The sequence below is a fragment of the Archocentrus centrarchus genome, chromosome 9 (assembly GCF_007364275.1).
Source record: "Archocentrus centrarchus isolate MPI-CPG fArcCen1 chromosome 9, fArcCen1, whole genome shotgun sequence".
Lineage (NCBI taxonomy): Eukaryota > Metazoa > Chordata > Actinopteri > Cichliformes > Cichlidae > Archocentrus > Archocentrus centrarchus.
This window is the reverse complement of record NC_044354.1, coordinates 27,770,642-27,784,389: the sequence shown is the minus strand read 5'-3', so window position 1 is coordinate 27,784,389 and position 13,748 is coordinate 27,770,642. Positions and strand designations below refer to the sequence as shown.

Here is a 13,748-nt window from a genome sequence, read left to right as displayed (position 1 = left end):
TCTCTCACTCAACTCACAGCAAGATCAGACAGAAATACTGTGCAGCATGAACCTGGTGTGAGACCAGCTCCTGAGAATACAAAGCAGATTTTTGCATTCCTTAAGAGTATTGTTTGAGAGAAATTCATTGAGGAGTTAAAGTCCCTGTTCTCTAAGGATAACGTGTTTCTGTTATCCATCCTTTGAACTTTCTTATGCTACAATCACACTGGGGAATCATTCGTTGAGACCACAGCGCAATCAAAGTTACTGTAACTGTGTGCAGTGAACTTGCAATCTCACTGCCTTTGAAATGGTTGCTTCGAAGATGGGGACCACGTCTGTGACCACTCACAGTCAGTTGCCAACTTCAAAGTGACTCTAGTGCATCAAGACAGCAATAAAACAACAATATGGCAGAGTCAGTCTGTTATCACACTCAGAACAGACTTGTGATTGAATGGGGTCAAGTTGGCAATTACATGCAATCTGTTTATGATAATGTGGTAATTAACTGTGATAAATGGGCAAATATCACAAATCTGTTGCCATCTTCATAGACAGAAATTCACATTAAGCAGAAATTCGTGTTAGCTACTAACGGTCAAAGACCAGCTTCATTGATTTGAAGCAGAAATTGGAAATTTGCTCCACAAATGGTGATTTAGTTGCTGCAGGACGGTGACTTAACTGCAAAATGACGTATCCTATAGGAATATAATTAGAATGCAGCCAGTTGGCAGCCTGTTGAGTCGAGTCCCCTATTGCAGAGACATGTGCCAGACAAATTGCGCTCATCGGTGCAGACTGACTCAGATTGATTGCAATGTGCTGGCAATCTGTCTGCATTTATAAATTAGACAGCAATTATTTGCAAACCTTTGCCCATCTGTCCGAGAGTGATTGCAGTCAGTTCAAGTCACACCAAGCTTGTTTGGACAGGTTGCCTCTAACCTGTGCAGTCACCTTGCGATTGAAAGGGGTCACCACAGCTACTTGCACTTGGTTGCTGGATGAGAGGAGGTTCAATGCAATCACTGGGCAACCACCGATTTTTCCTGGTCACAAACAGGTTGCCGTCCTATTTTTACTCTAGTGTAACTGAGCTGTGCGTGGTCACATGAATGTGGTCATCAGCGTGATAAGTCAACCCAGGGTTTCTAGTCGTGGGCATGTTGAGATAAAAGGGAGGTTGTTGGCGTCATATGAACAGTCACAGACATGGACTGGCAGCAGAGTGGCTGAAAAACTACAACAGAAAGAAATCCAAAGAGGTTAAAAACACACAATACAGACTAAAAAAAGCTGCTGTTGCCAAAGCTGTATCGTGTGAGTGTGTATGATAGGAAAAGCAGTGTACAGTATGTATAGTATTATAAAGCACTGCATGACTGCGCTGGAAAAGTGCTATAAATAAAGTCCATTTAAAGCCAGCAGGCAAGGCTGGCAAAAATGCTGACTGTGTCACTTAATAGACCTCTCAGCATTGCTGCCCCATCATTAAATGAAGGGAAGATCTGACTGTGATTTGGTATTTGTGTTAAATTAATGTGTTTCTTTAATGTATTCCTATGTTATGCAAGAGAATTTTAATCCTATTCATTCAGTGGCAGCCCTGGATGTATTAAACTGAGAGAAAGCAAAGAGCAAATATAAAATCATTCAAACTGGTAAATAAGTTTACTTGCAAATTTTATATAAGGTCAGGAATTGCAAGGCTCAGATGTTCTGCCATGCATACGTTAACCTATCTGTGTTCCCCCACAGGAAGTATACCACCACTGTGACACCGAAACCCGGCTAAATCTGAAGCCATGTTGTTCATTAAAAGCCTCCCATGAATGATTTCTTTACCCTTTTTCACATTAATTTTCAAAGGACTACTTTGTACCTTTTAAAGTAGAAAACATATTGACTTGTAAATAAAATGAAATGTAGGCCTTGTGCTCTACCTACAACTAATACTTTGCTCAAACCTTCTGCAGTGGAGTACTAAGAACCTAAATCAGTGCTGTGAGAAAAACAAACGATATACACACAGGATTACAAACAGATATTTCAAAAAAAATGAAGAAAAAAGGCTGAAAGAGAATATTCAAATATAGACATCAGTGGGAAAGGATAAAGAAAATAATAATGTAAATCACCTTGTCAATGTTTGCTCCTAACACATAGGTCACATGCTTACTATATCACAGCTATTAGTACATGAGCATACTCCTTAGACACTCTAAGCTGTTGCTAAGATCCATCTGTGCTGTTGCCAAGGCAGGTAGCTGTTTGTTATTCCTCCACATCTTCGTAGGCTCTCTCAGGCAAGCGGAGGTCACGCTGTCATCATGTCCCGCCAACACAAATGGCTGGAGGAGTCTGTGTGAACTGTACGAACCACTGCACTTACAGCCCTCTTCTGTGGTCCCCCCCGTATACATGTTGGTGCCCCTCAGCCTGCATGGAGAGGTGAAGTGAAATCAGCCTCCCGCGGTCGTCTTTCAGGCAGAAGGTCTATGTGGAGAAGTCTTTGCTATCAAGAGCAGCACTCACACAGCGTGTCTGCGGGGACTGCTGTTCATTAGACTGAATAGGCAGTCATACGCAGCACTTCACTGCAGATTACAGAAGCTCTCCGGTCACCTTAGTGATACAAACCAAAATAGCAATGTTCCGTGCATCTGTTCAGCCACTTTTTTAAGGAGTGGATCTACACAAAAGCAGGGGACTTACAGCTTTGAAGAATTAATTAAAATTTCATTAGAAATGAAAGACAGTGCAGCAGATTCTGTCTTTGAAAACAATGTCCTAAATTCTCTGGATAAATCACAGACCCCACTTTCAGTAGCTGCAACTACTTTCTACCAATGAAATAAATCCTTTCATAGTGGCCATGAAGCTTAATGAAACACATGCGTACGGACACAAATAAAGAAGTACCCTTAATCACCTTAAAGGTAGGGTTTTTTTTTTTTTTTTGTAAAAACCTGTATTTTAAACTTTCTGAATTAACAAAAACTATGAACAGGACGTGAAGAACCAAAAGCTGTTGATGTTTTGTCCAAGATGTCTTTAAACTACACTGTTATGGACATAAAAATTAACCATATCAATATCATTATATTTAATCAGGATAAATAGATAGACTGGGACCTGAGGACAGAATTTCGTTCCTCGTTCCTTTGAATCCTTTACATTGAAGCTGAATGTAAATCCTACAAGCCTGTTTATCAGCCACATATCATCTCTCCCTCAGGCTCATGGTGTAGTTAGACTGACTTTGTTGGAACATTATAGACTTTTCTCTTAACGTTCTACATTTGTGACAGTGGATTCTTGGATGCTTGACAGATGACGTGCTTTCGTGTGTTTCTAGATGTCAGGAGATGCTTTCAGCTGGTGATGAAATGATTTCCTACAAATCAATAAAACAATTAGAAATTCCCACATACTAGGTTTCCTACTTCTCTTTAGAGCTGAACTCTAAAACACAAAAATGCACTATCCTACAAGAATACAGCTACAAACAACCTGAAATACAACTTGCTCTGCAGGAGACACTCTTTCTATTAAAATATTTTAAATTGTCCAGCTCCTCCTGAATAGCGTTCTAGGCAAGAGGGGAACATCCCTTTAGAGAAGGGATCTACTCTAGAGGGGTCTCTCACTTGAATCGTGCCCGAGCACATGTGACCCTCACACATCAAGCTGGATGCAGCACAGTTGGACTGTGTTACAGTATGTCATCGATATCTGCACCCCACCACAGAGCTCCTTCCTCAGCTACTTCCGCCTCTATCAAAATCACTTTAAGTCATTTCCAAACATATGAGTGGACTGTGTCTCACAACTTCCCTAATTAAGTCACAAAATGCCTCAAATCATGAACCTGGTGCTCTTCACGGGCCCTTTTCAAGGTGCATGTGTGTCTGAGCGAGAGAAAGGAAAAGAGGGATGAATTGTGATGCTGAGACAAAGTGAACTGTACTTGGGCCTGGAGTGCCTGGGCAGAAGTGGTTAGTAGGTACAATGGTGCACGGTACAAAGCAGCTGTTCCTGGTGTTGGTACCCCCTAAGGCTCAGCTCCTTTTTAAACATAGGCACAGTGTCCAAATCACAGCAGACACAGGAACAACCCACCTGTCAGTCTCCTGTCAACCAATTTCTCATGAACAAGACTCTGAGAAACTCAAACTCCCCACGGTGGGGACAGCTGTCTCAACTATACACAAAATGCATTTCATACTACAGTTAAAAAAAAAAAAAAAAAAAACTGGTCTTAAAATTTTTCTACAGTGCAGAGCTTTCATTTTTTAATGGCCACTGTAAGGAAGCCAGTTGGGCGATCTGAATCTGCGCTGCAGGACTTTTAACTACTCATGAAAAACAGTCGCATTTGACTGTCTTCACACCAATTTCCTTGTTACCACCGGGGCAGCCTCACTAACATGTGAAACAGTGTTTATTTAACGCACGCAGACTCTATAAAATGTCCATTTCAGACACGGCCAAGTTATTACTCACTTTCCACAAAGCTGCCAAAAACCCTTTATCTGTCATCTCCCTCACTGCTTCTCTGAACCTTTTATTTGTAAAGCAGAGCCTTTATATTCTTGCTACACTTCAGTGTGAATGCTTTGCCGTTCACACTGCAGCAGATGAATAGCGTCAGGCAACTGAGGACAGGCAGTGTCGATCTTTTAACGTGCTGGGGGAAAAAATCCACTCGCTTCTTCAAAGCTCTTGTGTAGCTGGTTTGGAGATCAGAGTAAAAAGAAAGACAAATGTTTACAGCTTTACTTAAATCATGTATTGATTCAGCCACATATTTTCTGTAGCCATGTATGTATATTCAGGCTGATCAGCTAAGTTCTAAGGCTACTAAAACCTGAGGGGGAAAAAAAATCCCAGTGATTACTCAGATTATGTTGGAATAACAACCTCCTACACATTTTACTGAAAAACATCATCTTTGTTTACTGGTAAAGAGATTTTATAGAGCTCATCGTGACCCACTGGCCACCCATCTTCATATTTTGCCACGGTTCTCAGACCTTTCTTGACAAATTATATTTCCTGAAGGTTTTACCTCTTTAGGTTCTTCTTAACATATGTGATTGTTATTCCCTTACTATTCAGTGCATATATGGATAGTTTAATGATTCAAACATTTACATATGTTTAGAGTAATCAGAGAAATGCACAAACGCTGAGAGGAATTTAAGAAAAATTAGTCTAGGTCTGGCCTAAATAGTTTTCTCTCTAATACTTGAATAAAGGAGATTTTGCCTGGGTAATCTTTTAGCTCTTAAATTATTTATCAGTGATACAATTTAAAAATGAATATAGTCATAAGAGAATTATTTCTATCTTCTGTAATTTATATTTGGTGGTATGAAATAATGTGACGAAAGTTTTCACAGGACTCTGTGCAGTCCTGTGAAAAACTAAGTGCACCCTGACTCTTTACTTTAGAATTCAGAGTGTGAGAACCTCCTATAAAAGCTGAAGTTTTGGCATTTTGCCGATCTGCAGCAATCAGGTGCATTACCACAACACCACAGTGGACGCCCCAGCAAATTCATCCCAAGGTCAGATGAGTGGGAAAATCCCAGCTGATGGGTTTTCACAGCTCAGTGTGAAGTGATTTTTTTTTTTTTTTCACAGAAGTTGAAATCATTTTTTTGTTTTTTTTCTCAGTTTTTTTTTTTTAAAGTTACTTTTTTTCCATCATAATTTAAGGTCATCCAAAAGAAAGAGGGGGGGCAGGTGAAAAAAACAATCAAACATGCAGAGCTGCTCGCTGTGGCGTCCACCCTCATGAATGAGGAAGTTGATGAAAGTAGCTCCTTGCTTAGTTTGTTCATGTGAGTCTGAAGTACAGGGCTTGCTTCATTTTTTCAGCAGGAGTCTCCAGGTTTTTTGAATCACTGGAAGAGACTGAGGCCGAACATTTTTCAAAAAAAAGTTTTTTAGTATTACACATTTTAGATTGCAAACAGATTATATGTAAGGAAGAGGACTCTTCCTACCTTGCTTGAGTTTCCCTCACTAACATTACCTGTACCAATAAATAAATGAATATATAAATTTGTGTGCTAGTAGGTGGAAATTCAGAAGTGACAAAAACAGTACTTAATACCTGTTTGCCTCAGTCGCACGTGGCTGCAGGCCTTTTGATTATATGAATACATGTATTACTTATGATCGGTATTTACACAATAAAGGACATTTTAAAGAAAAGAAAACAAAGAAAATACAACTTTTGCAAAAATATTTGCAAAAGTTTTGTAGTGACTGTTATTCAGACAGCTGCAGCTGCGGAGCCACATGCAAATCATCTGTCAATAACTCCCACAGCTCTGACTCCTCACTGCACTTTCTTCTGGATGTTTTGTTTGCTGGCCCATTAATTTGTTATCGTCTTCATTCACTAACAAGAAATAACTTCAGAGTTTATTTAAACCATGTATCTGTATCACTGATTCCCCTCTCATTAGTATGCAAATTGTTGCACTTTTGTGTAGCACTTTATACTCGGGAAGAGGGTTATATAGAAGTAATATAACTAATTAGCTATAATAACTCACATTTATATGGAATTTTCTAAGTTTACATCCTCCGAAAGCTTAGCAGAGTCCCGAGTGCTTACTAGTGATCAGCAGGGCAAACTTACAGATCTTGGTTGACCACAGTTGAACTTGGAAAGGAAATTTACTCCACCCACACAAGTAAAGTCAATTATTGGCAGGATTTCCATTGGAAAAAATTATTTCACCACCAAATTTCTCATTTTAAAAATTCCAGCATGGAATAAATTCTGTGCTCTATCTAAAATCTGAAATGTCTTCAACACACAGCAGTGCAAAATAGACTATGTGGCTTGGTACCAGACAACACACATGCAGTTAGACTGCAAACCTTAAACTGCAGCTGCCTAAAAAAATGTGTTGCAATTAAGCAAAAACATGAGGAGGAGGTTGGATCAAGGTTAGGCTTTAAAAAAGTGTTTCTGACACTGTAGTCTGCTCATTGCAACTTATTTCCCATTGACCCATGACAATAAACACATCCTGACCACCTTTAATGCAGTTAAATGCAATGCATTTCTGGCATTGAAGTACATTCACAGCAGTGAACACAGTACAAGTACTAGAACATAAAAATGATCTTTGCTAACAGCCAGTCAAAACTAAGAAACCCACAAATGCACATGCTCGCCCAGTCTCCCATAAATAGTTTAAACTGTCTCATACCCGATGCTATGGTAATATAAGTGATGTCACCACTGGCTCATGACACGTCAGTATTGTTTACATAGTCAAGGCAGGGACATTTTTTTAAAAATTGTGTTTCTGTTTAAAAAAACATTAAAATTATTAAAGCACTTCATTTTGAAGCCCAAGTGTGGTTCACTTTATTCTTTGGAGTGAACTGAAGCTCTCATAAATATCAGCGTAACCTCAGCATGTACGACATGCCCTTATTTTGCCCTATGCTGTCAGGCTGTTGGAGGTGTTGCTGCTGACACGTGTGTGTGTGTGTGTGTGTGTGTGTGTGTGTGTGTGTGTGTGTGTGTGTGTGTGTGTGTGTGTGTGTGTGTGTGTGTGTGTGTGTGTGTGTTTTTTCCAGGGGTCAGCCTGCTGGTGCCTCATGGAGCCGTGGCTGAAAATATGTCCTGGGAGATGTACATGGTGATCAATCAGGGAGAGGCAAGGTGAGTCCACAGTTTACCCAAATATCATTTGAAGCATCTATCTGTCTGTCACTCTCTCTCTATCTTATCATCCATCTGCTCTGAGTCTCCATCATGTCCTCGCTGTCCTGCTTTGCTTTAATTATTTACCATCTTCTGTTACTTTTGTTCCAGCTGCAGCATGACTGCTCTGTCATTGGGGGAATGAATGAATTCGATTTAGGCTCTCTGACTCAGAGAAATATGTGTTCTTACTGCCTGTTGTCTGTGTTGAGTTGAGCTTAATGAGCCTGTGTTTTCGTTATCATGTCTGCTCCACTTATTCTGTCTTCCAAGTATGAAAAAGATCAATTGGAGGATTTCACATCTCTAAACACTGTGAAAGGATAGCAGGTCAATCTGAATACTTGAGTGCAACAAAAATACACTTGTGCTTCCTTTCATACTACTCACCCAGCCTTTTAGGTCTAATGTGAGTTGTTTATGATGTGTTCTTCTTTCTTTTTTTCCCATCATGGTTTGTGGTAGTCAGGCTATAAAACTCCTCTGGGGGAACTTTGTTAGGACCATTAACTCATAATGATGGTTGAGATGTTGAACCATCTTGATTCTTGACCAAGAACTATCTCCTTTAAATAACATATACAGAAAGCAAAAACAAACAAAAAAAAAACATTAACAGCCGCGTTTTCCTGATAAACCACTCATCAAAAAAAAGCAGAGCTGCACTGATGGCAGCAAATGTGGAAGCACATCTAAACATATGGAGGCAGTAATCAAAAGAAGTTTGCTTTTGTGGAATTAGTAATTTACCTCTGTCTTTGAAACTTATCTTTGATTCATGGTTGGCTCTCAAATAAAATACACTGTGACTGAATCCAAAATAAATGTCAGACAAAATAAGAACTGTCAGGGTTACCATGAGGGTATTACAAGTTTACTCTCCCCAGGTCCAAAGCACTGGCTAAGCACATAGGAAACTACAGCTCTTAAGTTAGCTAATGTATCTTGTTAACCTATTAGGCTAAACACTTCCCATTAACCAGTTTTAGACATAAACAGTACCTGTTCAGCTGGGGCCCACCATCCACTCGTGCCCACAAAATTAAAAGACTACATTATGCATTACTGTATGTCAGCGAGGTCAACTGTCATTTCACACCCGTCGCTATGGGCGGGCCCTAGGGGGCCGTGCCCGCCCACTGATACGCTTGGGCCTGCCCTGGCCCACCCACCCAAGCCAGATCACTAATCAAGCTAATAATAGTGGTGCCCCCCTGTTGGATTTCATAAGCCCCCCCTAAGACTGAGATCTGGCGACGGGACTGTGTCATTTTATGCTGGTGATTGTATATGTCAGGTTCCCTGTGTGCTGGACACACAAAATGTTTTGCTCCTCCCTCTTTCTGTGTGCAGAGCTGCACATTTGCAGCCTCAGTGTTCGTGATTAGTGATTAGTGCCATAGCTGCTGGTTAGCTGCCTGGTGTAAAAGTGTTCTTTGTAAATTCCACACAAAATGGCTTTTGTGGTTACGGCTCCGTCACACTGGAGTAAAAATACAATGGCAAAGTACTAGCAACTAGAAAAATTGGTTGCCTGATGAATGCATTGAATTTGTTAATTTTTTGCTATCAGAAACTGATTGCAAATAGTTGCTGTGACTAGCTGATCACCCAGACGTTTGATGGCAAGGTGACTGCAGAGGCATCCTGGTGGGAGGCAAACTGTCTCAGAGCAGACGTCCGACACTGACTGACTACAAGACTACAAGAGCATTGATGAAAAGGTGGACACACCTTTTCATCAATGGTGAAAAATGAGACTAACATCAAGTGGTCCAAAACTGCAGCTCCTTAAGTGCCTCCTTGAGTCAGTTCTCGTGGACTCCCATGTTAGAAGTGGCCGACTTAACAGCACAAAAAGCATATTTTGAGTCAGATACGAACAGATTTGGTATTTTTGGATGAGGGATGTTTTTTTGTTTTGTTTTGTTTTGGGTTCTTTTAATAACACCTTGATTTGGATACTTTTAAAGCCTAAAGTTTGGCCAACTTTGATTGACAGACGTGCCAACACACATAGCTGTAGCCAATCAGTTTCTTGTTGGCCTCACGTCTGCTAATTTGAGCCACTAAACTTGTTAGCGGTGTTGGAGAATTTTAATTAGAACTGTCTGACAATGAAATTTGTGCCTCAGGTTTGATGAGTGAAAACTCAACAATAATTTAGTCTTCTACTTAGTACTAATCAGTAGGGATGCCATTTGCTAGCCAAGCTTGCTAATGTAGCTGGCTCCAAAAATCAAAATGGTGGTTTCTAAAACTCAAAAGTTAAACAAACACCATCTGGTGATGTCATGGTGGTTGCGTCCATTTTAACTGCTAGTAGTATTGTAGCAATTCATCATGAAAACAAACAAGTAAATATATTGGCCAGCACTTGTACAGCTTATACAGAGGGTACATGTGTGACCCTCCCCAAAGCTATCTCTGCATCCATGTGTGTTTACCCCCAGGCTGTGCGACAGATGGGCCCGGAAAGCATTGCAGCCATATCTCCCTCTCTCTATAGGAGCTCACTTGGTGTCACGATACGGGTGTTCATTTCCAGAAGCTCCTCACAGGTGGTAGTCTGGGCTTTGATGTCCCAGCTGCTGTGGAGAAACTCAAGTTTACACTACACGACCCAGGGGGGACTTTGCAATACAGTCCTTCATTTAGATAACTGACTGATAAGAAGCAAAGTCAAACCTCCAATCCTCCAATGTCTTTTCCATCCTCGCCACTCCGAGAGTCAATATGTAGTTATGTACTCCACTCGGTGTCAACAATGTGGCACTCTGGGAGAGAGTCACGACCTGGGAAGCTTGTTTAAACGATGATGAATGCAGTGATGAACGGAGCTTGGTTGCACTGATGGACATACACGACAGAATAGAAGGCATAGATTTCTCCCGGGGCCTTTCATCTTGGCAGCACGCGCATTACGCATTCTGATCACAGCTAGGTAATGACCCTCAGATGGACTGAGTTGTCTCCAGGGGGGAAGTTTGCACGGTCTTCCCTGTGGAGATTCACAAGGGTTTCTCGTTTCCTCTGAAGTGTCACTGTTTATTCACACAGCTCCACTTGAACAAAGTCACAAAAGAGAATAGAACCTACAAAATGACAGGGATGTAGATCGCCTTGACGGGAGGCACTGACATAATAAGATGCAAACGGCGGTAGAAAGAGTGAGTTATGCCTGTCATGACAGAGAATTTCTGTATTTGAGGTCAATTTTCAAAGCAGTCACTCAATTTTCCATTACACGTTTTACGCTGATGTTAAAAATTCAGCACAGCTTTTCTTTGTTCTCTACAGGGTTACATGGATATACACAACAAATGGAATCATATCAATCTCTAAGCTTTGCAAGAAATCATCTATGAACATGATAGAGTTCAGTAAACCTGCCATACACACAACTATACAAAATAGAAATGATAGTATACAGATATGCAATAGAACATACATAACAAAGACAAATATAATGCATCACAGTAAGTTAAAAATGATCACAGATCTGCTTCGCCGTCATCTATCGTGTGAGTGTATGTAGAGTGTTCCTTTATTACATTTATAAGTTACTATACTGACAGTACAATTTGTCCAAATGTGGTATAGTGGTGGTCGTAGTGCCAACCTCACTGTCCGTGCATAACCTTACATATAAATCTAAACCCGAGTCATTCTGTAAAAATTAAGGATGCTTTTTGGATGTTGTTTTCATGTGTAAAGATGACTGCATTGTCTGCATGCATTTGAATACTAATATTTTATGTAGATAATAAATATAAAGCGCAAACAAAAGTAGCTCAAGTTCTACCTGTAGAACATTCGAGGTAAGGACATTTTAACCCATTAACATGCGCACAAAAGTGACAATTTAGACAAAAGAACTTGTTGCCTTTTTTAAAATCTTAACAGACTGCAGCAGCACAAGCACCCCTATTAATAAATATTTGATGTTTTCTAGAAAAACAGTTTTCTGATTCAGTGGAATGGTGGGTACAGAGTCTAATGTGCACTCAATGTAGGTAAATGTAACCTTTTTTTTTAGGTCAGTGACTACCCATGTTTCTGCTACCTTAGACATGACTGGGAGGAAAGTAAATGGATAATTAGCCCTGTTTGTTTTGCTGTTTTCCAGGTATAAAAGTTGGGGTGGCACTGTTTCCTAGCTTCTGGGACAACTGTTTTCCTGAATGACAAATGAAACAAATATGTAACTGGCTGTGCAAAAATATATGAATTCATGAGGTCTTGGGAAATATTTACAAGAAGTTGTAGAGCTGCCTTTATCCCTTCCCATAGATTCCGACCTGCTAGCAGAAAGCGTGTTTCTCCCACGTTTGAAACATGTCAGACTCTAACATGTCAGTGTTTGTTTCCAGCCACAGCCATGTTTTTCATGTTTTTATTTTTTAATTCCCCTTGCTCTGTATGCACTGAGGGATATTTACTGTAGACAGTCATATTTCTCCTCGTGACCCGTTGAGTTTGTCATCTTGCCGTCTGTGTCCTGGCAGGCCAGTGGACATCCAGAAAATTGTATACCGTTCTTTCCCGCTGCAGAGTCCTGCACCCAACCCCTGTCCAACCTGCTTCTTCACACACTCGGAGTCCTATTAGAGCTACCTTTTTCTTGAAGCTTTTAAAAGGCTCATCTAAATCTTCTGAAGTCACGGTTTTGCTTAGGTCAGACATATTCCCTTTTGCCTTCAAGGTTTTATGAGCACTTTGTATTGTAAGATAAATCCCTCAACCTACTGAGGCAGAAGCAGCTTTGTTCTTGTAGGAAAATTACTTTTGCTGATGAAATTATATTCCATGGGTGTGCTTTATGAAAGAGACCCAGGTGTATACTCGGAGCCTGGTTTAGTGTATTGTTTATGGGTTTTTTTTGTTTGTTTTTTTTTTAAAGTTTTTAATTCATAAATCACATGAACAGATCTAGCGGTACTCACAAAGTTTATTGCAGGATCAGTTTTATAGAGTTTGAGGGGTAAAAATGATTATCTGTTATACTGTCAGTGCACCAGAGCATAGGGGTGACATGGCTTCCTGCTTGGATGCCTGACCCTCTGGTTAAAATTTGGGTTGCCCCCACACTGCCTGTCCAAACTGATCTGTTTTTCTGGATAGAGAGCCATGGCAGTGCCTGCTTTAAGCAGGTTGTGATTGGGAGATCCCACAGAACAGTGTTTTGGATGAACACACTGTTCATGGTTTCAGTCCAAGATTAACAACTCCCACTGTCCCTACGAAGGTGACACTACAGTTTTAAAAAATCGTGTCTTCCATAGGACTGAGATCCATCTCAATCTGAGATGCGCGAATCTAGATGAGCATATCTACAGTTTGATGAAGGCAATGGTATCTGTCCTTCCTGCAATGCTTCTGAGCCTGTGGGGGTGTAAAATTATCATTCAACACTTAGAGTTTATTAATATCTTAACTGTAATGTTTGAGAGCACATTAGCTGAACTAGCCCCGGTAACAGTGACATTCAGTGTAATTGTGATAGATTTATTTATATATCAGGAAAAAAAATTTCCAGCGCTTCCTCCTCATTTACCATTTACCTTGAGATTTTAATAATGTAAATGTTTTCAGCATTAATCCCACTGCAAAAACAGCATAGTCACATCATGCTTTCCACGATGTGGATGGTGGTATGATGTTACTTAAATGGACTAGTTCTTATATAGTGTTTTTCTACTCTGTTTGAGCACTCAAAGCGCTTATACAACGCGTTTACATTTACCCCATTCACACCCATTCATACAAGCACTTCCATGATTAACTAAGCTAAATGCTTTTATTATCTAACATTCACACACATTCACACTCCAACGGTTGTGTTGGAGAGCAACTTGGGGTTAAGTATCTTGCCCAAGGATACATTGGCACAAAGCCTGGAGTAGCCAGGAATCAAACCACCGACCTTCCAATCAGTAGGTGACCCGCTCTACCTCCTGATCTACAGCCACCCCACTTAGTAGTAATAATGGCAGTTGATGGCTGTTTTTAATTGCCA

At 40.4% G+C, this 13,748-nt stretch overlaps 1 protein-coding gene across 1 annotated transcript in view; it reads left to right on the top strand.

The window, feature by feature from the left end:
• Positions 1 to 13,748, top strand: part of unc5db (unc-5 netrin receptor Db) — a 299,326-nt gene that overhangs the window by 225,107 nt on the left and 60,471 nt on the right. The window contains exon 11 of the mRNA XM_030737775.1: positions 7,603 to 7,687. Coding sequence (XP_030593635.1) covers positions 7,603 to 7,687 — 85 coding nt within the window. The remainder of the gene's footprint in view (positions 1 to 7,602; positions 7,688 to 13,748) is intronic.